General features: G+C 45.7%; 1 protein-coding gene across 2 annotated transcripts in view; it reads left to right on the top strand.

Moving 5' to 3' along the window:
- The window catches only part of CDK14 (cyclin dependent kinase 14), a 298,871-nt gene that overhangs the window by 53,383 nt on the left and 219,726 nt on the right, over window positions 1-25,762 (top strand). For both annotated transcript variants that reach the window (XM_078785339.1, XM_078785338.1), the window contains exons 7-8: window positions 1,873-1,996; window positions 6,217-6,337. In XM_078785339.1, coding sequence (XP_078641465.1) covers window positions 1,873-1,996; window positions 6,217-6,337 — 245 coding nt within the window. The remainder of the gene's footprint in view (window positions 1-1,872; window positions 1,997-6,216; window positions 6,338-25,762) is intronic.

The raw sequence follows: 25,762 nt of genomic DNA, 5'->3' as shown, positions 1-25,762 counted from the left end.
AAATCAAAAGATGAATATGAGGCAAGAAAGAGTACAAAAGGTCAGCTTTTATTTATTGGTACTTCTATGCATATATGTTTTACCATTGTAGAACAATAACACTTTTTATGTTCAGTCCTCCCATTTTAGGTAAGCATCAGTATTGGAATAGATTAACTTGTTGTCAATTAAAGTAGTATAATAGTTATTATTTGGTTGCATATCCCTTGCATGTAATAACTACATCGATCCTGCGACCCATCGACATCACCAAACTCTTGGTATCTTCCTTTGAAATTCTTTGCCAAGCCTTTACTGCTGCCATTTTCAGTTGTTGTTTGTTTTGGGAGGTTTCTCACTTTAGTCTCCTCTTCAGCAAGTGAAATGCATGCTCATTAGATTATAATCAGGAGATTGACTTGGCCAGTCTAAAACCTTCCACTTTTTTTCCCCCTGATGAACTCCTTGGTTGCTTTGGCTGTGTGTTTTGGGTCAATGTCTCTCTCCAGGGTGGACCAGTCCTTAAAATTGAGAATTCAATTCCTTTCCCGGGATCGGTTGCAGTACAATCCTGCTGAGAAATAGGGGGCTATAGGTTTGCTAACCTCATGCCTAATACGGGAGCCTATGCAACTATTTAGCCAGAAGAGCCTTTACGCTGTTGAAACCAAAGCATTCAGAATCATTGAAATCTCCCGTGATGAAGCTAACTCCAAGGGCCTCTCACTCACTCACCGCAGGCAGGTTGGTGGTCTTTCTGTCTTCTACCGACTCCTCTCCGGCCTTGCTCCCCCAGCACTCTCTGTGCTCTGTCCCGCAAATATTCCTACAGGTCGCACAAGATCTGCCTGCAACCCTCTTATGGTCAAACTGCCAAAATCAAGACTCTCTGCTCACCTTCACTCCTTCATTCCTCTTTTCTCCCGCCTCTGGAACAAACTCCCTCACTCTCTTCAATCCCACTCCACCCTCCAGGTCTTTAAAACAGCTGTTCACCACCATCTCTTATCTTTCCCCATCCAAAACCTTAATCTTTTCGACCCCCGCTAATTTCACCCCAATTCCACTTTTTTGAAATACCAACTTCTGTCCTGGAAGTCCTTGGTGTCCTTGTGTTTTATACTTCTCCCTCCCCCCCCCCCCCCCCCACCCCCTTTCCCACGCCTCCCCCCCCCAAGCCCTCTCCCTTCCACACATCTTCCTGCTCTCAAATGTTGTGTTTGTGTGCTTCCCCTTCTCTCCCCATCTTGTCTTCCGCTCCCTCTTTTTATATATTTTGTTTGTCTGGTTGATTCGTTTGTGAAGTAAATGTTAGCTCTTTCACGAGCCTCGATTCAGTGTACAATAAAAAAATATATAAAAAAACATTTCATGAAAGCACTTATTCAACGATAGAAGAGAACGTCCCTTGGTACAGTTTATAGCCAACTGATTATTGGGGACATCATTTTGCAATGAAAAAGATACGTCTCCAACAAAGTTATTCTACAATAGCTTGTTTACTTCAATATAAATGCGCAGAACCATAGGTGTGCTCACGTACCATGTTTCTTGCCATAAGTAAATTGTTGTTTTACATTTATATGCCTCATAAATCGAAACGCAGTAAGCTTGTAACAAGGTAATGTGGACCATTTTCCTTAACAACAGTCATGTTGCAATGGCAAGGGTTTTTTTTCCTGAATCTAGTGCCGGCACAGTTTTGGTCTTGTTATTTAAACATGAACCAACCCATAGATTTTCGTGGAATTTGAAAATGATTTCCAGATGTGTATGGTGTTATTTAAACCTGGGCTTTACATTGGGCTACGTTTGTTCTCTTGATAACATTTGCTAACTCTCTTTTGAATCATCTGCCCCCCTCCCCCACTCCCACCCCATATGTTCCCACAGCTTTTTTTGTTCCAGTTGCTCAGAGGTTTGGCCTTCATCCATGCACAGCGAATTTTGCACCGAGACTTGAAACCTCAGAACCTGCTCATTGGAGACAACGGGCAGCTAAAGCTCGCCGACTTTGGCAAGTTTTGCATCGTACTAACCTGGTTGTCATTGTGACATGACCTGTTTTCTTTAGTGTTGTGTCTGTTAGGAACACAAGCAAAATAAAGCTTCAGATTTCACGATTTTTAACAGTAGTGCATGCAACTTGATTCAAGTTGCAGAATTTTAGACTAAAATGCTGCCCCAATTGCATATTATTATTCTTGTGTTGCTGAGGTCCTAAGTTCACATTCTGCATGCCATGTTAATTTGTCCATTGTCTCCTTATGCTTGTGTAATGTATTACTAAAAGGAGAGGCGTCCATCCGTCCATCATGCTTTATTCTAAAGGGTACCTGCTGTTGTAGAATAATAAGAATGGTACCATTGGAAAGATAATAATCAGTTTTCTTGTTTGGAAAACACTAGCTTTACTTTGAACAAAAATACGTGTTCTTTTAAACATAAAGATGCCTGTTTTAAAAGATTGTTTTTCCAGAATGGAAGGAGCAGAACCCAGAGCTTTAATGCAGGTTCCAATGGTGACATTATTATTATTATTATTATTATTATTATTATCTATATAATAATAGCGTAAGGACTCGACTTTGTTATCCCTTTTACGCCGCACCCAGTGACCCGATGCCCACGGCACTAATGGATTTACGATCTACGAACTGCGCTCTTTGTTTATCACGTACAGCCATACTCGAAAAATCTGAATTAGCCGACGTTGGGGCCCAAAAGCATCCGATTAACTGCCGATACGACGCCATCTTACAACGCCATCGTATTGGCGTCTGCTGGGTGAAGGCGAAGCAAGCCGTCCGCTGATTGGACAGGCGAAGGCGAAAGCAAGCCGTCCACTGAGTGGACAATCCAGAGCATGCATTTGTGCCGGTGTCGGCGATCGTTGTTCATATATGCACTCTTCATTCTCATCTTTCTTCCTAACTCTTACTTGGACAAGCAAATCCCCTATGCCATCCATAATGGTACACTCTATCCATACACCACATCCTCCCTTCCGTGGATGTTCCATGGGTTTCGGCTAGTTATTATTATTATTTGACAGTAGAAACCCTTTAGAAATAAAATGACGAACATGGAAGGAGCACACAAAATTATACATAGTAATACACTACTGTGCTTATTGAAGCAATGGATAAATATATAATTGTACAAGGACAAACACCAATAACCACTGTCGCAGCAACTATCAGGGATGCTTCTTCATGGTGGTTATATCCCCCAACACAAGTCATGGCCAAATCTTCCCCACTCTTCCTTGCTGCCTGGATTCGTCAGGGCAGCGCTGTCCTAGTCGGAGCACGATGGACCGGCCCACTTCCTCTTGTCTCTGTCTCCTTTCCTTATTTCTCTCTCTCGTGGCCCTGGCTTTATGAAGGCAAGAGTACGCCATCTTCAATGTGAGGAATCTCTGAGTCATTCCCAGGACATCGGTTGGCTATCTCTGTGCCGAGGTCTGCTCAAGCAGAACTGTTCGGGGCGAAGCAACAACAACAACCACAGTCACAACGATAGCAGCAAGAACAACTTCGTGTTATAAAAGATCATTTTTTCACGTGTTTCACTTCATTTTACATCATCATTGAAACTCACAGTTAGAAAAATTAAATATGTTTGCGAAGTATAACATGCTGTATTTTGATTCAACACGTCAGCGAAGTGATGTGCAGGCATGACGGGTTAATGTAAAAGTTTACACCATGGGATATCTCCTAATTCCCTTTTCATGCTTGTGGTATCTATTATCTTAGACTCTATGATATTATCATAGACTCTCAAAATGCAACAACTGTTACAGAGAAAATGAAGAAGAAAAGGACGACTCAATCGGAAAATAAATTGTGTGTATAACGATAAACATTGTCGGGCTAATCTACCCTATCCTTAAAGACAGATAATCTCAAGGGACAGTTGGACACCAGAGGGAGAAGAGGGTTAGAAGATACAGGGAGGATAAAATAAATAGCCTGGTTGAACTGACCGAGGCACCCCCACCTGGATTGGATGGGGAGAAGCAAGTTACGATTCCCCGACAGATGTGCCATGAGGTGGGTCTTCGGCCAGCCTGGCTAAACTCAGTGGGAATGGGGTGGGGGCGGGGGGGAGGGGCGAAGAGCCCGGCGACTCTCCGGCAAGGACCTCTAGTGGTGGGAGACTCCTCAGCCCCCCCCCCTCCCATTCCAGTCCTCAGCCCTCAGAAAAAAAGGTTGTTATTCAGATAAACAAATGAGAAACAAGAAAGAGCAGTCAGAGATTGCAGAGCCTTGCCAGGACGTGTTTTAGTGGTTTTTAAGGCTTTTGTGTAAAAACAAATATGGCGGCCGAACCATGTGACCGATTACCTCATTTTTTTTTCTCCACCAATTTATCCCGAGAGGACGCTCAACAAATTTCATCTTGATCGGATGAAGTTTTGTACTTGTCGATTTATTATATCATAATGGAGGCACCTATGACATCATCATTAACATATTTTATTCCGCAAGGAGAGTTTTTTTTTTTACAATGAGCCATGTCTCAATTTTTTATATGCAGTGCTTTCAGAGATAGAGGTGCAAAGTTTTCAGGTTTTTCCAAGATGGCGGCCGCACCACGTGACCGATGACGTCATCTTTTTTCTGCACCAATTTATCCCTCGAGGACGCTCAACAAATTTCATCTTGATCGGATGAAGTTTTGTACTTGGCAATTTATTATATCATAATGGAGGCACCTATGACATCATTATTAACATATTTTATTCCCCATGGAGAGTTCTTTACAATGAGCCATGTCTCAATCTTTTCAATGCAGCGCTTTCGGAGATATAGAGGTGCAAAGTTTTTCGGTTTTCCAAGATGGCGCCCATACCACGTGACATATGACGTCAGAATTTTTATTAAAACATTATATAGGTGGAGGTGCACCTATGGTGAAAATTTCCTGTCAATCGGATCAACGGTTGCAGAGAAAATCATATTTATTCTGTGTGGACAAACAAACAAACGAACAAACAAACAAACAAACAGATTCAAATGCAATAACCTCTCCCCTGACGAGGGTGACAAAGCCCATTTAAAACTGAAAAATACAAAGGGATGGAGGGGGGACAATGACCTGCTGAACACTGTCGTGGCAGGTATAAATTGGGGTTTACAATATGCTCTCCCCTCTAGGCTGGCACTCCTGCTTCACATTTTGCTCAGTTTCATGCCATGGAAACCAAGGCTTTCAAGATCATTGGAATCTCTCTCGTATTGAAGCTAAGTCTATGGGCCTGTCACTTCGCCATCGCCGACAGGTCGGTGGTCTCTGTCTTTTTCCGCCTCATTTCTGGTCTTGCACCCTCTACCCTCTCCGTGCTCTGTCCCCCCAAGTATCTGCAGGACGCAATCAGTCTACCAACAACCCCCTCCTTGTGAAACTACCGAAATCCAGATCCACTGCTCACCTCCACTAAGTTATTCTTCTCTTCTCCCACCTCAACACTCTCTTCAATCTCATTCTTCCCTCCAGGGTTTCAAGACAGCTATTCACCACCATGTCAGGTTAATCCCCATTCAAATCCATGATCTTTTCTACACCCCATAAACCACCCTAACCCGCCCAGACATTTTTCTTATGCATCAATCTTGTCCACCCCTTGCGTTCTCTCCTACCCCTCATAGTTACCTACTTCCCTTGTTTGTCCGTCTCCGTCTACCTTCTCTCTTCGTCCTGCTGTTGGCATTTCAACTTTCTCCTGCTGATCCCTTTATGTTGTGTCCTGATATGTTCTGTGTCCTAGCTCTTCCATGAGCATAGGCCATGCATTTAAAAAAAATTGTTGCTGAGAATTTTTTTTTGGGTAGTGTGCCATCCTGCATGCCCATGAGTTTTTATCTGAAAATGTGTCACTCTTTTCATGTCTGCTTTGGAAGATGTTTAATTTTAAGGACCGGTCTCAAATTGTTATGATGCTATAGGCTATTATAAACTTTCCTTTACAATTAGCATGAAATATGTTGTGGGAGAATAAGTTGTCTGACTATCCAGTATCCATGCTTGTATGAGTTAACAGACAGTTCACTGAGGCCAAATGGCAATCATCATAACCTTGTTAATAACCTTTCCTGCCATATATACAACATTTGATTTTCTTATCTCATCAAGGGGGTGCCAGATAAAGGGGGAGGGGGAGATAAAGTCCTGATCAGCATGTCATTTCTTTGCAGTGAATACCAACCAAATTTCTCTTGTGTGATGCAGGCCTAGCAAGATCCAAGTCTGTACCGAGCCACACGTATTCAAATGAAGTTGTTACCTTGTGGTACCGGCCGCCAGATGTTCTTTTGGGTTCTACAGACTACTCCACTTCCCTGGACATGTGGTAGGTAATCATCCAGAACGATTGTTAATAAACAGTCCTCCTCACAATTATCCCCTTAATGCTGCCTGTGTCCTCAGTGCGTAGCCCAGTACAGTATTTATCACAAACAAGCACAGAGCAGGAAGGATGTAGTAATCACCACTTGAAATATCAGGAAGTCGCCAGACCTCCTCTGTAGGGATGGCACCGACACGCCATAGGTTTGTTGAAGCACAAATCCTCCAAAAAATATACAAAGAAAAAACTGATCAACCGATAAAGGAATTCCACTCGTTAAGCGTTTGGACATCATCGCTGAGCTACGAAACTGACCTGCTCAAGATAGCCTGATTGGAATTCCTCTTCCTCTTCTTCTTCTTCTTCTTCTTCTTCTTCTGTTGAGACAGTCTAACTCAAAATTGGTTGTAGTGGTAAGGTCCATGACTACTCGAAACTAAGCCTGTCATTCAGCTTAGTGGGGGCCGGTGTCACGAAACAGATCCGCCCCCGAAACAGATCCGCCCCCCGGCGATTCTGTACCGGTACAGATTCGCCCCCCTCGAAATAGATTCGCCCCCCGGCGATTCTGTACCGGTACAGATTCGCCCCCCTCGAAATAGATTCGCCCCTCGAAATATATTCGCGCCCCTGCCACGAAATAGACTCTCCCCCATGACAAAATCGCCCCCTCATAATATATATGTACATGTTTCAGCAGATATTCAAACTTGAAAAAAGCGTAATAATTGTATGGCTCTTGGTGATTGTGGAAGAGTTCTTTTACAATTAATCTACAACTAGAGCAATTGAATATTGGTGTAAACCAATCAAAATAAAACCATAATAACCATAAAAATAAATAAAAATAACCAAAAATAACATAAAATAACATAAAATAACCAAAAATAACCATTAAATAACCATAAATAACCATAAAAAATAACCATAAAATAACCATAAACCATAAAAACCATAAAACCATAACCAAAATAAAAATAAACCAATAAAAATCTATCAATAATTACTATATCAAGAGTTCAAGTATGTCTTAAAAAGATTGAGAAAATGTGTAAGTCCGCACTCAATCAATTCCTCAAACAATATTAGTAGTACTTTTATCACGTCCCCTCTTGTAAACCAATATTTCCATATGTATATTTATATATCCGCAAACGAGAATGGGGGGCGATTCTATTCTGATGAGGGCGAGTAACGTATCCGCCGAGGGGCGAGTTTGTACCGGTACAGATTCGCCGGGAGGGGGGGGGGGGGGGGAGAGAGTTTATACAGGGGCGGATTTATTTCGCGACACCGGCCGCAGCAACACAATTTCCTGAGGGTCAATCACACCTAAATGGGTGTGGTTACCTGCAAAAAAATGACATACAGTCCAACGCTAGTGATGACAGAAAATCACCTTTTTAAATAGGAGTCAGGTTCACTATGTTTTTTCGTTCAAAATCATGGTAGATTAGCAAACCTATACATTTTTGGAAACGTTATTACATGGAAAATCTGAAAATCAATGTTTACATTTGCCAATTCCGACCAATTCGATTCGACCAATTCGACCAATTCGACCAATCGACCAATTCCATTCGACCAATTCGACCATTCGACCATTCGACCAATCGCTTCGATCGACCATTCGACCATTCGACCAATTCGATCGATTCGATTCGATTCGATTCATCGAATTCGATTCGATCGACCATTCGACCAATTCGATTTGCCAATCAATTTGACCGGCCTTTGCTTGTGTGGAACGGACTGTGAAAACGATGCGGACTATATTGTCGGATACGACACACAGGACAGTGGTGACGAACTCTAAATGGCATATTCTGTAATCGTGTATGTTTGATGCCATTGACTGCCTGTGTATATTTTGTCATTGACTGCCTGTGTAGATGTGAAGTTATACTGACTGCATGTGTATATATGATTTTGCTGACTGCCTGTGTATGTTTGGTGATATGAATTATTGTGACACATTTTGATGTTATTAACTGCCTGTACAAAATGATAACATGTATTTGATTATGCAACTTATCGTGAATATAAAGACAGTATTTTGCAATTCAAAACCTTTGATTCGTGTCTTACCATTCCCCATAGCACTAATTTGATACTTTCATTGGATTCCTTGTCCCTGAAAATATAGGTTTAGTATATTTAAAAAAGTTTTTAGGGTAATTAGAGGCAGAAATAGAACAAAATATGTATTTTACAGTGGCCATTTTGAAAATCCAAAATGGCCGCCATACAGGTATCTCTCCAAATGTAAACATTGATTTTTAGTTTCCTTATGCTATAACCTTTCCAAAAATGTATAGGTTTGCTAATCTACCATGATTTTGAACGAAATATAATTTATTGACATAGTGAACCTGACTAATGGTTAAACTGCCAAAATCTAGGCTCTCTGCTCACCTTCACCCTTTCATTCCCCTTTTCTCCCGCCTTTGGAACAAACTCCCCCACTCCCTTCAATCCCACTCCTCCCTCCAGGTCTTTAAAACAGCTGTTCACCACCATCTCTTATCTTCCCCTATCCAAAACCTTGATCTCTTCTACCCCCTGCTAATTCACCCCAGATACACTTTATTTTGAAATTCCAACTTCTTTCCTGGAAGTCCTTGCAGTGTTCATGTGTTTTATACCTCTCCCACCTCCCCCCAAGCCCTCCCCCTCCCACATTTCTCCCGATGTCCCTGCTCTCAAATGTTGTGTTTGTGTCCTTCCCTCTTTCTCCCCAACTTGTCTACTGCTCCCCTTATTTTTTGTGTTTTATGTGTCGGTTTGACTTTTGTGTGATTAATGGTAGCTCTTTCACGAGCCTCGATCTTGTATACAAAAAAAAAACAAAAAAAAAAAAACAGGAAACATACTGTTTTTAGCGATGTCATAAAGGACACAAACAACGGCACGTTGAACTAATTTAAAGCGTTAAATATGGTGGTGTAAAAGAAGATGGTTCATCAACGGCTGTAAACTTCTGAAAGCTTGCTTTCCTTTTTTTGTGTACAACCTTTAAAATCTTTATTTTATTTCAACTGAATTATATGCTTCAATACTGCAGAACACAAATCACCTTCTTGCCACTTCCAAAAATCTCCAGTTTAGCAGTACTTGGACAAAATATTACACCATGTTCCGCCATCTCGACAACTCAAATTTGCCGCTCGTGCTTTCAGCGTTGGGGAATATCGAGATTCAGACAAAACTGCAGCTCATAGGAAATATAGATCGTGCTTAGAAACGCAAATAAATAGTTGAAAAGACCCTTCCCATGTCCTTTTTCTCAAGTATGCGTGGGGTATCGTGTTCTATGAACTCGCCAGTTTTGTGAAGTGCAAAGTGATGTCTTTTGATTAAATCCATCAGTGAAACATCTCAGGTAGGCACAGCTTGTATTAAAGAAAGGAATGCAATTTGTCCCTGCATGTCTTCAATGTCTGGTTCATGTGTGCAGGACGTTCTTACAATCTTTTCATTTAACGTAGTTAATGGACAGACACCAGAACTTTCATTTATACACCCAGAACTGCAAATCTCCATCGTTAAAAGCTTTAAATTGGTTCATAGAACTGTGACTTAACCAAGTCTGACAAACATGTGTTTGATAAATTAGCAGCTACATTTTTACATGCAATTTCCTTTTTTGGAATGTATTTTTATTTCCTCCCTCATGCCAAGGAAACTGTTCTGGAATTTAACACACAGTGAACAACGTCTGGTTGAAAAAAAAACACACAGTGAATTTACCACGCAGTCTACCCACGTAGCTGGAGATGGGGTTTTGCAATCGCCTTATGTATATGTGTGTCGTTGGTTGTTATCTCCATATGCGCGTTTCAGCATTTGGAACGGAGCCCTCCCAGGTCTCGATGTATCCACCTTCATGTGTGTGTGTGTGGATGGAGGTTGTTTTGCCTGCTCTCCCCATACGTGGGTTGGCCTCAGGAGATGGAACAGAGATCTACCAGGTCTCAAAGTATCCACCTCCATCAGCGCGTGCATGTGTGTGTGTGTGCGTGTTTGTGTCCCTATGTCAGAAGTTTTTTTTTTGTTTTTTTAAAAACCATTTGAGCTTTTATCGTCACATTTTCAGCAATCCTTTGTCATGAGGATCAGTTCGTTACATTCGCCTCACCACACATCGCTACAGAGGCATGGGCAGCTTGTTTCAACTGAGGATAATTACTTAACTGAACATTTTCTTGGACAGATTTCTTTGTAATATTGGTCCTCTGTTTCTTTAAGTGTCTTTTGAGTCTTCAGGGTATTTTGAGTCCTCTGGGTCTTTTGGGTCTTCATGGTCTTTAAGGGTTTTTGGGTCCTCTGGGTCTTTAAGGGTAGTTTGGGTATTCAGTGTCTTTAAGGGTCTTTCAGATCTTTAAGGGTCTTTTTGGGTATTTAAGGGTCTTCAGAGTCTTTACATGTCTTTTGGGTCTTTAGGGGTCTTGGTGGTCTTTAGAGTCTTGGGCGATTTAAAGATTCTTCTAAGGTCTAAGGGTCTCAGCATTCTAAAGGGTCGAAAGGTATATTCCAACAGTACGTAACTAATAGACAGGATGCAACTGACATTCAAGCAGTACGTAATTAATAGATATATAGTCACACGGCTTTTTCACGGACCGTTTTTTTCGTTTTATATGTATTTGAAGAAGAAGTCGTTTTGGTCACAAATATGCATACATACATAACCATATACGTTTGCTCCATTAGAGTAAGATATGGAGAAAACTAATTAAGAATTAGGTCAAAATGTCAAAGGGCAAAGTCACAGTGAGTACAAATAGACCATATTAGCTTGTTTGCTGCTCAGTGTGAAAGGTTGAGTTTTCTTTTATAAATCGCTTCTGTTTCTTTAATTTGTCTGCTTGATTTTTGAGTTGCTTTCTGGTTTACCTTCTGGTTGAGCTTCTTTCATCAAATTTTCACCGAAACCCACCTCTTTCAAATTTCCTGTTTTATTTCCCAAAATCCACTGTAGTGTCCATCTTGTTGTCCCTGTTCCCTACTGTTGTTTTGCTTCCCTCTCTCTCCCACTTCTTGTCTCCCGCTCACTTTATTATATGGTGTTAGCTCTAATACGAGCCTTGACTAAGTATACAAAAAAAGAAAAAGAAGTGCCCCCTGTAGGTAAAATAAGAAATTTGGAATTTGGCCAGGAAGTCAGTGATAAGTCGGCTACTCTTCATGAAGGACACCTTAAAATTTGATTTATATCTTCCCATGTGAGGGAAAATGTAGAATAATGGGAGATATAACTTTGGGAGATATACATTGACTTTTTCTAAATGTATTATTTTTCTCAGTTTTATTTCCCCCTGTCCTGTGTTTGAACATTATTTGAACTAATAATACATTTAATGCAAATAATGAATGGAAGTACAAGTACTCCAATACACATTGATGATAAACATTTATGGAAGATAGCTTGCAGTTATTATATTGCTGTTTGGTCGTTGTTAGTTACAAGGAACTTTGGTACAGCAGGCCATTCGGCCCATCATACGTGCGCTGCATTGTGAGGTGGCGTAGATCTGGGGAAGTGTATCAAACAATCTCTACAGTCGTGTTAGAAGTTCCCAACAGCACAGTGAGCTCCAATATTAGGAAATGGAAAGAATATGGAACTGCCTAGACTCTTCCTAGAGTTGGCCATCCGACCAAACTGAGTAGCCGAGGAAGAAGAACATTGGTCAGGAAAGTGACCAAGAACCGAATAACCATTATTGCAGAACTACAGAGTTCCTTGGCTGAGATGAGAGAACTTGCCGGAAGGATAAGAGTCTCTGCAACACTTCACATATCTCGGCATGGGAGATTGGCCAAATGGAAGCCACTCCTGAGAAAAAGGCACATGACAGCACGCCTGGAGTTTGCAAAAAGGCACGTGAAAGACTATGAGACCATGAGGTAAAATAATCTGTAGTCTGATGAGACGAAAATTGAACTCTTTGGCCTGAAATCAAAGCGCTACATCGAGAGGAAACCGAGCGCACAACTCATCAGCCATCTAACACGATTCCTACCAGGAAGCATGGTGGTGGCAGCATCATGCTACGGGGATGCTTTTCAGCACAGGGACTGGGAAGACTTGTAAGGATAGAGGGAACAATGAATGGAGCAAAGTACAGGAAAATCCTTTAGGAGAACCTGCTTCAGAGTGCAAAAGACCATAGACAGCAGTAAAGATTTACGTTCCAACAGGACAATGACCCCAAGCATACAGCCAAAGCAACACTGGAATGGCTTCAGAACAAGAATGTGAAAGTCCTTGAGTGGCCCAGCCAAGCCCCACACTTGAATCCCATTGAGAATCTGTGGAAAGACTTGAAGATGCTGTTCACTGACACTCCCCATCCAACTTGACAGAGCTTGAGCAAATCTGCAAGGAAGAATTGGAGAAACTCCCCAAATCCTGATGTGCAAAGCTGGTACAGACATACCCAAGAAAACTCGAAGCTGTATTCGCTGCAAAGGCGTTTCTACTTAGTATTGACTCAGGTGGTTGAATAACTGTGTAAATTAGATATTTCTGTATTTAATCTATAACAATGTTGTACAAATTTCTAAAAAAAAAACTAAAAATAACTTCCACTTTGACATTATGGGGTATTGTGTAAGACATTATGGGTATATAGATAAGTGACAAAATTCTCAATAAAACCCTTTTTACATTCAGCATGTAACAAAACAAAATGTGAAGAGAGTCAAGGGGTGAGAATGCTTTCTGAAGGCACTGTATATTTAAAGAATGTCTTGCTGATATGTTTAGTATTCTTGCCTGTCCTTTTCATATTCCCATTTGGCCTACTGAGTTATTTTCTTAACCTGTCTTTGTGTCCTCCGAAGTGGATATAAGTTAGACTCTGGTCTTCTTATTTTGTACTTAATGAATATCTTCTGTGTATCCTTAATTACACTGCCTACTGCCTTGCTCAACATTTCTCTTTCTCTGTCTCTCTCTCGCGCCCCCTGCTGGTCGTTTGTATGCTGGTTGTACTGTCATGGCGTCTGCTTGTGGAGGCCTGTGAGTGCTCTGTGTTGTTGCTCCATCCCCCCCCTCCCCCTCCCGTTTTCCCCCCTCTGTGTCCTTGTACCTGTTCGTGGAGTCTTCCTGGTGATTCCCATATACGTTGAGACGGGAGAGAGAGCCGGAGAGCACAGGGTAATTGCTGGTAAGGGTTCGCCGTTTTTGGGCGTCGCCCGATCGGTGTTTGCTCCTTCATCTTAAACCTCTATTTCCTTTTTTTCCTTTCGTTTATCCTTCCTTCAGTTTGTTTTGTTGCCTCCCTTTTCCGAAGTTAGGGAAATCGGAGAGGTCTGATTGCTTCCCATTCCCGGAGTTCGGGTAGGGAAGATTATATTATATATTCACCCTCCCCGAGTTGGGGAGGGGTTGTAAGTGCAGCTGTTCCAGCATGGCAGCTGCACTATCTCGATTTACGGCCTTTCAGAGCCTGACCCGTAAGCACGGGTTCTTTTGTGTACCTCCGGAACGTGAGGTTAGTGTCGAGGACGTTGTCCTCGCAACCGGTCGTTGCGAATATGGAATTTGGCCTCCATATCCGCTTGTAAATATTCCCCTATTTTCTCCGATACTCCCCAACTCTCCCTTACCCCATTCCCTAGTCCCATTGTCTGTAAACAACACCCATTAGAGCCGATCTTCCCCTTCATCCCCCCATTAAATGTCGTGCCCAGGTCCCCCGCACCACACGTAGACAATTATAGGACATCTTGCTAGTTATTCTTAATCTATGTCAGTTAAGGACTTGTTTCCATTAATTATGACTCTTCGTTGCACCAGAATGTGATGATATGGCACCAGTAGGAGTTTAGGACCTTCCCATACCTCCCCGCATCTCTTCCCATCATCTCAAGCTCCAACAACAACCACAACAACAGCGGCTTTGCGTCCTCACTCCGGCTCGGTTGGCCGCCATTGAACATGTGCTCGACGGGGTTACCCAGAAGGGGGCTCCCTGTCGGCCCCTCGTCAAGGGCGGAACCGGTAACCCCCGCACCCAATGAGAAGCCATGGGCCGATGCCATATGGGGCGGAGCTAACGAGCGAGGGCGTGACTCCCCGCCGGATATACGCAGCCGCTTGCCGGACGTGACGTGAGATGCGCCCCGAGCTTGGAAGGACAAGACGCCACCCTCCCGAGCGCTGAGCGACCTCCCCGGCATCTCCACCAAAGTCGCGACCCACGAGCGCTGAGCGACCTCCCCGCATCTGCTGGACACCAACGTACGCGATTCTGTCCCTGAGCCAGGTGCACCTGAGCCATCGACTGCCGCTTTCCTGGCCATCAAACCCCGTGTGAGTGAGCCTTGTCCCGTTTATCTGTGGTCTGTCTAGGGTTAATATAAGGTTGTGTCTAAGTGCCCACCTTCCTATGTTTCCCTCTTGTCCCTGTAATCTAACCTTTTCCGCCTTAATATAACCTCCTCCGGAGGTCTTGAGAACTGAACCCCTGGTGTCGTATTGTGTGATTATAATCCAGCCGGGTGTCTTCTTTTCCTTATTGAGCCAGCATAGCGCGGCTTCGTCGACGTTCGAGTACAATCGGGTAACTTGTACGGATACGGCGGCCATCCCGCTCGGCCCACCATACCATCAAAGTCGTATCTGTAACAATTGGTGTCGAGGAGTGGAATTCGAACCCGGGACTAAATTAGTTAGGCCCAAATTTTGGGAGGGAAAATCGATTCGGAGCGCGTTTCCCGCGCGAAATTATAACGGCGAAATTTCAATTTGTTTTACGAAAATAAAAAAACTCGAATTTTGAAAGTCGCGCTATGGCGGGTCAAGACGGCTGGGGTCCGGTAGGGGAGAGTGAAGCAGGGTCGGTCCAGGACCAAATTGAGACACGTGAGGAGAGCGAAACAGCGGGGGTAGCAGACGCGCGAAACGGCGCCTCGCACATAGCTACGGCGGCCGCACCCGCTGCACAAGTGGGAGGGATGGCCCAGATGCAGGTCCTCATGGAGCAATTTATGGCGCAAATGCAGGCGTCCCTCAAACTGCAGAGTAACCAATTGGGGGTAATGGGGAACCGGATGGATGCTCAGGGTGAGCGATTGGAGGGCCAAATGGGGGTAATGGGAAACCAAATGGGGGTAATGAGGGACGAAGCGAGGGCTCAGAGTGAGCAAATGGGGGTAATGAGGGACGAAGCGAGGGGTACCAGTGAGGGATTAGACAATAATTTTAAGGGATTAGACAATAATTTTAAGGGATTAGACAATAATTTTAAGGGATTAGACATGAAATTTGGGAAATTAGACGATAGATTAGGGGAAATACAGGAGGGGTTAACGGGGGTAGAAAACAGAATGGCCGCTCAAGAGAATCAAATGGAAGGGATGCAAAAAGGGTTAGAGGGGTTAGAAAACACCATGGAAGGCAAATTGAGGGACATGAGGGACCAAGCGGAAAGGGAAGTTAACCAAATGGGGCAGCAGATAGAGGGGGTCAGAATGGGGGTAGAAACCAAACTGGATGCTCACAGGGAGGAAATGGAGCAGATGAGGGTGGCATCTGGGCAGGAGATGCAAGTGATGGGAGAGGAGATCAGAAGAGGAGTGAGTGAGGAGGTCGGAGGAGTGCGCGAGGAGGTGAGGTACTGTGAGGAGCACATGGAGAAGGAGGTGAGAAAGGGGACTGTAAAGTTACAAGGGGGCATAGAGGACCTGACGCAGGAGGTGGAGCAGCTGACGGTGGGACAAACGGAGTTAGTGGAGCAGGTTCAAAGGAACACTGCGGTATTAGGAGGTTTAAAGGCGACACAAAAAGAAATTAAAAACGACTTGATAGCGACACAGAGGCAATGTCAGATGGTACGTGAGGGACTGACAACGAGGTTGGACGAGGTGATAGAGGTTATGGAGACGAAGGACCGGCAGGTGAGGACGCACATGGAAACGGTCAAGGTAGCCTTAGAGGATGAGCTTGAGGAGACGTACCGGGGAATAAAAGAGGTGAAGCACAAATTAGAAGAAGTGGAAGAAGGGATGAGCGAAATTAAGAAGCGACGGAGAGGGGATAAGAAAGAGATAAAAGAGGAGATAAAAGAATTGGTCCAAAGTCTGTGTTTGGATCGTGATGATGTGCTCATTAACCGGATGAGGGATTCGCAGGTGATGGAGGAGAAGCGAAGAGAAAGAGGACCCGGTGTAAGTGGTGACCAATATGGTCGTGCGTATGATGCGCCAGGGGATTTAAGGAGTTTGGGGGTCGAGATAGACCCGGGTGTTCGTGAGAGGCCGTTGGTGAAGTGTGCGACAGGTCTGGTGTGCGAAAGAGGAGGTGTGCAAGAAAGTCCGACTCTGGGGTGTGTGAGGAAAAAGTGCGTGCCAAGGAGTGAGTGTGCTGGCGAGAGTGAGTCGGTCGTAGCGCGTGTGCGAGGGAGCACATGGAAGCGTGGTGTGGTGAGTGTTACAGAGGGTGTGACCGGAGAGTGTGCGCAAGAGTGTGCGCGAGAAAGGGGTGTGACCGACAGGTGCATGAGGAAAGAGTGCGCTGTCAGAAGTAAGGAAGAGTGTCCACCTGTGGTGAGTGTTACAGAGGGTGTAACGGGAGAGTGTGCGCGAGAAAGGTGTGTGACGGACAGGTGCATGAGGAAAGAGTGCGCTGTCAGAAGTAAGGAAGAGTGTCCACCTGTGGTGAGTGTTACAGAGGGTGTAACGGGAGAGTGTGCGCGAGAAAGGTGTGTGACGGACAGGTGCATGAGGAAAGAGTGCGCTGTCAGAAGTAAGGAAGAGTGTCCACCTGTGGTGAGTGTTACAGAGGGTGTAACGGGAGAGTGTGCGCGAGAAAGGTGTGTGACGGACAGGTGCATGAGGAAAGAGTGTGCTGTCAAGAGTAAGGGTGAGTGCGTTGTCACGAGTGGAGGTGAAAGTAGTGAGAGTGACATGGAGCGTGAGTTAGTTGTGACAGGTGAGCGAGGATGTACACCTGGGATGGAAGGATGCACACCTGGAATGGTAGAGCGTGAGTGGGAATGCACGCTGGAGTTGGTGGTGAGGCACGTGGTTGGGTGTGCGAATGAGAGCACACCTGTGATTGTCACAGAGGAGGTGACCGAGGAGGGGGCGCGAAGAGGTGTATTGGTGAGGTGTGCGAGCGACGAATGTGTGCCAAAGTGTTCGGTGGTCAGGTGTGTGACCAAGGCTGTGAGTGGAATGAGTGTACCTGGGTGTGTAAGGAAAGGTACGAGGAGCATGGGCACGGCTGGATGTGTGAGCAAGGAACGGGCTGCGGGGTGTAAGCGTCCAGGTGAAGCATCGACGTTACACAGGTTAGAGGTTAGGTCGACTTTTAGCCGAAGCGGGCCCTCGGTGCGTGCCGGGCTTCGCGTGCCGCGAGAACCAGCGGGGATCCGAGCCACGGCGGGTTCAAAAGGACCGCCGTGCGCGATCCGTGCTGGGCCTCGCTTTGAAAATCCGTGCTCCACTAGGCGGAGCGGGCGGCCCGATAGAAAGAGTCGTCATGGCGACCACTTTTTGTTGAGGAATTCCGGCAGGTCGAGATCGGGACATTGGATGGCTCCGTGCCGAGAAGGTGCGTGGGATCTCGGGCCGGGTAAACCTCCTTCCCTGCACCGAAGGCAGGATGCAGCCAGCCGCTGGCACAGAACAACCAGCATTCATGGCTTGGCTTTACGAAGCCGGGCTTTGGACAGGGATTGGCGCACCGAGAGGTATTAGTGAGTCGACTGGGTGATGCGGTTAGTGTTTTGGACCCAAAATTAGAGAAAAACAAAATTTGATGATTGGCAAGGGATTGGCAGTAGTGATTGGCAGATGATGGGTAGTGATTGGCAAATTTTTAATTTGTTGCAATTTGATGTGCAAAATTGGTAGTGAGAAACCCCCGATGTGGTGGGATGGCAAATCCACCATCCCTCACAGGGGGGGCAAAGGAGCACTAGATTTATGGGGTGATGGCAGTGAAAACTAGCCCGGGTGGGTTAGGATATTGTGTGTAGGGATCTAGCGAAGATGACCTTAGGTAACGTTAAGGTTAGTTAGTGACTGATACCTGTAGTGGGGACGCAGGTAGATTAGTATGGATGATAATGACGTGGGAGCGCAATAGTTTAAAGGGACGACTGGGAAGCGCAAGTTTCAGAAGGGAGTAGTTAGCTGAGATGATGCCATGTGTGTGAGGATGGAACAGGTGTGATTGCACAGGTGTGCAATTGGACAGGTGTGTGGAGCAGTGTATGAGTAGTGAGTGTTGTGGATCAGCGCGAATGCGCTTGGGGAGAGAAGGGTGCAGGTGGCACCAGGTGTGAGAGCACAGGTGTGCAGGTACAGGTGTGTGGAGAGAGTTGGAGTAAGTGGTATGGAGTGGTGTGCGTGGTGCGAAGGTGTGGATGGGGGAAGAGTGGACCCCTTTCACGAGTACCCGGGGCGGGTAGTGTAAGTGTTAGGTAGAGGGTACAGGTAAATTGTGGATGGATATTGGCATTTGTGGTGCGGTTGCAGAATGGTGTTGTGGATGGGTGCATTAGTGTTGTGGAAATGGCTGGGCGTGTAGCCTGTTAGTGTGTGTAGTTGGTTGGGCACTCCACCACTGTGAGGATGTCGGCCAGGTGAGGCCGCAGGTGGGCTCTGGGAGCCGGTAGTTGTGAGTGGGTGCCTGAGGATCCCGGGTGTGGATCGGGTAGCCCAGTGCCAGAGAGGGCACCGAGTGGGGAGAGCGCCAGAGGGCCTGCCCCAGTTAGTTAGGTTAGGGTAAGGAGCAGGTAAGCTCGGAGGCAACTGCAGTGGTGGAGGGGTGCAGGTGGGTAGACCCACTGGGAGAGGTACACGCCACAGCCCAGAAATTGTACGAGGGCACCGGGAGATGAATCGGGGGAGTGAGACCCCAAATTGAAGAGCACCACAGTTTGGCCAATGGGAATTGGTTTTTAGAACCCATAGTGTAAGAGGGCCAATGGGTTGGCCGGAGAAAGACCCCGGGTAGTGTAAAGTTGTTAAAGTCATTTAGGAAATAGTTAGGATTGATGAACCTGTCGCACCATACGCAGCCACTTACCTGTGGTGATGATGATGACTCCACACCTGTGTTTTCCTTGTTCTGTGTGCAGGAAATAAGAATTGCTGTGAGGATTGGTGAGACGCATCACGACGTGGATGAGACATTGGGGTGATTCCATCTCTCCCTCCTTAGGAGGGACTGATGATGAATTGGTGATGGCAAATTTTGATGTTGAGTTGGAGATGGCAAATTTTGATGAGAGTTGGAAATGGCAAATTTGATTGGTTAGGAGGGAGAGAAGACGAATTTGGTATATGGGAGGAACGGGGAAGACAGTAGGGATGTTTGTGGATTTGTAAAGTAGATGTTTATGGGTAGTGTTGTGTTTTGTTGATACAGTAAGGGGTAAGGGAGGGGCCATGTAGGTTACCTGGTGGGGGGGGCGTACGGTAGGAACGTACCTGTCTCACCTGGTTCCCATGTGCCCCCAGTGTGCATCACCTTGCATTGCGTGCACTTTTGCGCCCTTACCACCTTGCTCACTTGTCTTGTTTTTGTCTCCCACCTCCGAGGATCTGGCTTTGGGGTAGAGAGAGAGGAGAGAGAGGTGCTGGCGGCGCAGTTGTGGGCCTGCACTTTCGCTGTTGGCTGCCTGGATCGATACACCATATGGACCGCAATGTTTGTGGCCACCCACAATGGACCGCAGCTCTTTTGCGGCCAAGCACCACCCGTGGAAGGACCTATGGGTCAACGTGGCACCTATGCCATAAAGGTGAACCACTGTTAATTAACACCAAGTGCACCACAAGAAGAGCAAGAGACACCTGCAGGGTTAGGGGTTGTTGAAGTTATTTTTATTCCAATGAACAATGGTGACTGCACCGATTGGTGGTGGGGTGGTGCTTTTGATGCTGGGACAGAGTGCTCTGCACGTTATTAAAGGCCGTCGGCCACAGAGCACTCGTGGGTTGGTGTATCGATGCTGGCAAGCGCGCTCTCTCTATGCATAACATCTGCATGTGTTCCTCCAAAAACAGGTCCTGGATCGTAGTGTAAATAGCAGCGTAGTCTTGTAAATAATGCTCCCTACCGGCTGTATGTTTAGTTTGAGAATTCTTTCCGGATTCGGTTATCCTGTGGGTGTGTTTCTGTGAGGAGAAGGGTGCAACGTCGCAGGGGGACATATTTACTCATTTGTGAATATCTGTAAAACTGTCGCACTCAGGGTAGAGTTAATAGTAGAGGGAACTACATTGCGTGCCACACTAAAGTAGGTAAAAATTTATCGGGTCGGGACGCCCCGAGGGTAGAGAAGGGTGCAATGTTGCGAATATGGAATTTGGCCTCCATATCCGCTTGTAAATATTCCCCTATTTTCTCCGATACTCCCCAACTCTCCCTTACCCCATTCCCTAGTCCCATTGTCTGTAAACAACACCCATTAGAGCCGATCTTCCCCTTCATCCCCCCATTAAATGTCGTGCCCAGGTCCCCCGCACCACACGTAGACAATTATAGGACATCTTGCTAGTTATTCTTAATCTATGTCAGTTAAGGACTTGTTTCCATTAATTATGACTCTTCGTTGCACCAGAATGTGATGATATGGCACCAGTAGGAGTTTAGGACCTTCCCATACCTCCCCGCATCTCTTCCCATCATCTCAAGCTCCAACAACAACCACAACAACAGCGGCTTTGCGTCCTCACTCCGGCTCGGTTGGCCGCCATTGAACATGTGCTCGACGGGGTTACCCAGAAGGGGGCTCCCTGTCGGCCCCTCGTCAAGGGCGGAACCGGTAACCCCCGCACCCAATGAGAAGCCATGGGCCGATGCCATATGGGGCGGAGCTAACGAGCGAGGGCGTGACTCCCCGCCGGATATACGCAGCCGCTTGCCGGACGTGACGTGAGATGCGCCCCGAGCTTGGAAGGACAAGACGCCACCCTCCCGAGCGCTGAGCGACCTCCCCGGCATCTCCACCAAAGTCGCGACCCACGAGCGCTGAGCGACCTCCCCGCATCTGCTGGACACCAACGTACGCGATTCTGTCCCTGAGCCAGGTGCACCTGAGCCATCGACTGCCGCTTTCCTGGCCATCAAACCCCGTGTGAGTGAGCCTTGTCCCGTTTATCTGTGGTCTGTCTAGGGTTAATATAAGGTTGTGTCTAAGTGCCCACCTTCCTATGTTTCCCTCTTGTCCCTGTAATCTAACCTTTTCCGCCTTAATATAACCTCCTCCGGAGGTCTTGAGAACTGAACCCCTGGTGTCGTATTGTGTGATTATAATCCAGCCGGGTGTCTTCTTTTCCTTATTGAGCCAGCATAGCGCGGCTTCGTCGACGTTCGAGTACAATCGGGTAACTTGTACGGATACGGCGGCCATCCCGCTCGGCCCACCATACCATCAAAGTCGTATCTGTAACAATATTCACCCTCCCCGAGTTGGGGAGGGGTTGTAAGTGCAGCTGTTCCAGCATGGCAGCTGCACTATCTCGATTTACGGCCTTTCAGAGCCTGACCCGTAAGCACGGGTTCTTTTGTGTACCTCCGGAACGTGAGGTTAGTGTCGAGGACGTTGTCCTCGCAACCGGTCGTGTTGTCGGGATCGACAAGGTTGTTGCCGCTTCACGGATGAACAAGCGGATCGTTATTTTTTTGTCCGACGTGGATTGTGTCCCACAAATTGTCGAACAGGGTTTGACAATCGATCCAGATTTATTTGTAATGATTTCCCCACTAGATAGCCCAGCGATAAAAGTCGTGATATCAAATTGCCCCCCATTTGTATCCGACGATGTACTAATTAAAGAGTTGTCCCGATACGGTACCATCGTGTCTCGTATCTCCATGATTCCCTTCGGGTCACGAAACAACGATTTAAGGCACGTGGTTTCATTCCGGCGGCAAGTGTTTATGATTTTAAAAAATTCCCAGAAGGATTTAAACCTTATAATAAAATTAAAACATCAACAGAACGAATATACAGTGTACGTGTCCACCAACGTTCTAAAATGTTTTGGCTGCGGACAATTTGGGCATGTTAAGCATGACTGCCCCCGAAAAGAGAATTCTCCACAAGTGCAACCTCCCCTCCGAACCGGGAATAAGCAACCCCCCCACCTTCCCACCACCGGTCCAAACCCTTCCACCACTGACCCAAGCCTTCCCACCACCGAACCAAGCCCTCCCGCCGCCGAACCAAGCCCTCCCACCACCGACCCGAACCTTCCCACCATCGACCCAAGCCTTACCACCACTGATCCCAATCTGTCCACCACCGACCCAAGCCCTCTTACCACCAATCCAAACCCCCCCGCCGTACCCCCTTCCCCTCCCCTTGAAACAGGGGCCCCTCCCTCTACTGAAGGATCTAATTGCAGCCATCTCCTGTTAACTATAGATCTCCCCCCCCAGGCGACATCGTCCAATCACAGCTTGTTGCCTGCTATAACTGATCCTACCTCTCCCGCCGTGGTAGCCGATGGGAATCCCCTCCCGATGATCACGTCCTCCCTCCCCCCCCCTCCCCCCAAACCCTTGCAATCTCTTCCCACTAACCAGGATGAGTTTCAATTAGTCTGCCCAAAAGGAAAAAGACATCTGCAAACAACAGATGAAAACGGTCATCTCTTTAAAAAACCTACAACTGAAAACCGACAGCCCCCCCTCTCTGGCCTAGATTTGTCCCTCGTCACAGAAAATCGTTTCTCGGTATTGGAGGACATAGATGTGGATGAATCCTCGCCCTTGTCTACTGACCTAGAAACTGATATGGTTGAACCGCAAAAATTAGTACCCCCCCCCCTGCTCCCCTGAAGATGCCCTCCCCGTCCCCCCCCCTCTATGGACTATGCCCCATCCGATAACGTGGAGGGATGTGATGACGGTGAGGAGATAAATGATGAAAACCAGTGTGACACACCATCTGAGCCATCTGATATAGATGACTCTGTTAGTGAATGTGGTAGCCTCAAGGAAGAAGAAATCCCTCCAATCCCTCCCTCCGAGATAAAAAGGTTTCTTAAGGACACATTCCGAAAAAGGAATGTTGTAATAGAAACCTTTTTTCCGGAGCTACCTGATTTTATACATTCCGCTAGACTGATGGTAAAACGGCCCCACGTTTTTTATTTCAATTCCTCCCAACGTCACCGTTTAAAGAAGTGGTCGCAAAAAGCTAAGAATGAACTGCTATCAAAAAATTGAGTGGTGGTCACTCCTCCTTATAGCTGTAATGAGTTTTTCCATTTGTAGCTTGAATATTAACGGAGGATGTAGCTCTGTCCGCAAAGTTCAAGTAAGGGATTTTTTATTACAGAAGAAAGTTGACATTGCCCTCTTACAAGAGACCCATGCCAACGACTACTGTGTCGCAGAGTGGTGTAGGCTCTTCCCCGGCCTGTCCTTCTTTAGTAACGGTGACTCCCGCAAAGGCGGTGTCGCAATAATTCTTAGCCCCTCCTTTTCGCCTTCATCGCTTAAATTCGACGAAATACACAAGGGATCCCTAGCATCCCTAGAATTCCACTACTGTGGAAAATTCTATACTATTTTTAATATCTATGCCCCAAGTACGCCTGTAGCTCGGCGAGTTTTTTTTAATGACCTTGGGACACACCTAACGTCCCTCGACAGCCAAAACGCCCTAAAAAACCGAGACAATCATGTTTGTATTGGTGGAGATTTTAACTGCACCCTTCAACCCCAACTAGACAGGAACAGTGCAGAGCCCCATCCTGCCTCCACAATCCCTCTCTCCAAATTTTTAAAACCAATGAATTTGACAGATATATGGCGGGTACAGCACCCATCAATCAGGCAATACACATGGTGTCGATGCATTCAGGGTAATATTGTACTTGCTCGCTTGGACAAGTTTTATATTAATCCTCCACTTGAACGCCTCGTTCTGTCATCCAAAATTTGCCCATCAGGATTCTCGGACCACAGCGCAACATTTCTCAAAATTTCTGCCCCCTGCCCGAAACACAAGAGTGCTTTTTGGAAATTTAATAACAACTTACTTGATGATAGTACCTTTAAGGACATTTTTCCAGAAATTTGGAATATTCTGGTTGCCTCCCAAGGGAATTTCTCAAACCTCAGACAATGGTGGGATAATGCCAAAACGCACATCAGACTATTCTGCCAACAATATCGTGCGTATGGTGTTCAAGAGGAAAGAAAAACCACAACCTTACTTGAAGATGAAATCCTGGAATTACAGGAACAGCTTCAGGGAACCGCAAGTGTGAGCTACCAGGGAATGAGGCAACAAATCCATGGAAAAACGGCCTTACTGAATTCCATATCCGAAAGGCGAGCACAAAATGCTTTATTGCGCCTGAAGATGAGGTACATACACGACCTTGATGCTCCAACCAAATTCTTCTTCAGCCTTAAAAGGGGGGCCTCTTCGTCAATGATTACACGCTTGCTCCATGATGGGGAACTCCTTTATGAAGATGGCAGAATCAGGGAATGTGCCCGGAAACATTTTAAACAACGGTTTATGCGGCATGACATTAACCAGGATGCAATATCGGAACTTGTTTCTAACCTTCCAACATTGGCGGAGGATCAGAAGCAGCAGTTGGAGGATCCTCTTAGGTTACCTGAGCTCACCGCTGCCTTGAAGGCCTTAGAACCTGATAAAGCCCCTGGACTGGATGGGCTGACAAGTGAATTTTTCCAGTTTTTTTGGGACACCATTGGACCTCACCTACTGCGGGTATTGAATGAATGTTTAGAGGATGGACAACTGCCGTGGAGTTGCCGGAGAGCAGTCACCACCTTAATTCCTAAGAAAGCGGACACTCAACTTATAGAGAACTGGCGTCCTATTTCTGTTTTATGTATGGATTATAAAATTTTAGCCAAAGCCTTGTCTAATCGAATGAAACCTTTTATGAATGTACTAATAGGAGAACATCAATCCTTTTGTATTCCTGGACGTACTATTTTTAATAATATCTTTCTTATCCGTGATACCATTCGGTTTTGTAACAATTTTAATATGAATGTTGGTCTGTTTTTTATTGACCAAGGAAAAGCCTTTGACTGTATTGACCACATGTACCTTTTTAGAGTTTTAGAGAATTTTGGGTTTGGACCTATTTTTATCTCGTACATTAAACTTTTGTATTGTAATATATCCAGTGTTCTTAAAATTAATCAAGTATTGTGTAGCCCCATTGCTGTACAACGGGGAGTACGGCAAGGTTGCCCGCTATCTGGACTTTTATACTCTCTTGCCATCGAACCTCTTCTGCTCCAATTACGTACGCACATTTCTGGCTTCACTGGATCAATTCTTACCACACCGCTAAAAGTCTCTGCCTATGCAGATGATGTCTGTATTTATATAAAAAATAGTGCTGACGTCACTGCGGTGGCTCAAGCACTAAAAACATATTGTCAGGCTTGTTCAG

Source organism: Myxine glutinosa, chromosome 10 (assembly GCF_964187855.1).
Source record: "Myxine glutinosa chromosome 10, kmMyxGlut1.1, whole genome shotgun sequence".
In the NCBI taxonomy this organism is placed as follows: domain Eukaryota; kingdom Metazoa; phylum Chordata; class Myxini; order Myxiniformes; family Myxinidae; genus Myxine; species Myxine glutinosa.
The sequence above is the reverse complement of the archived record's forward strand: the minus strand, read 5'-3'. Positions and strand labels throughout refer to the sequence as shown.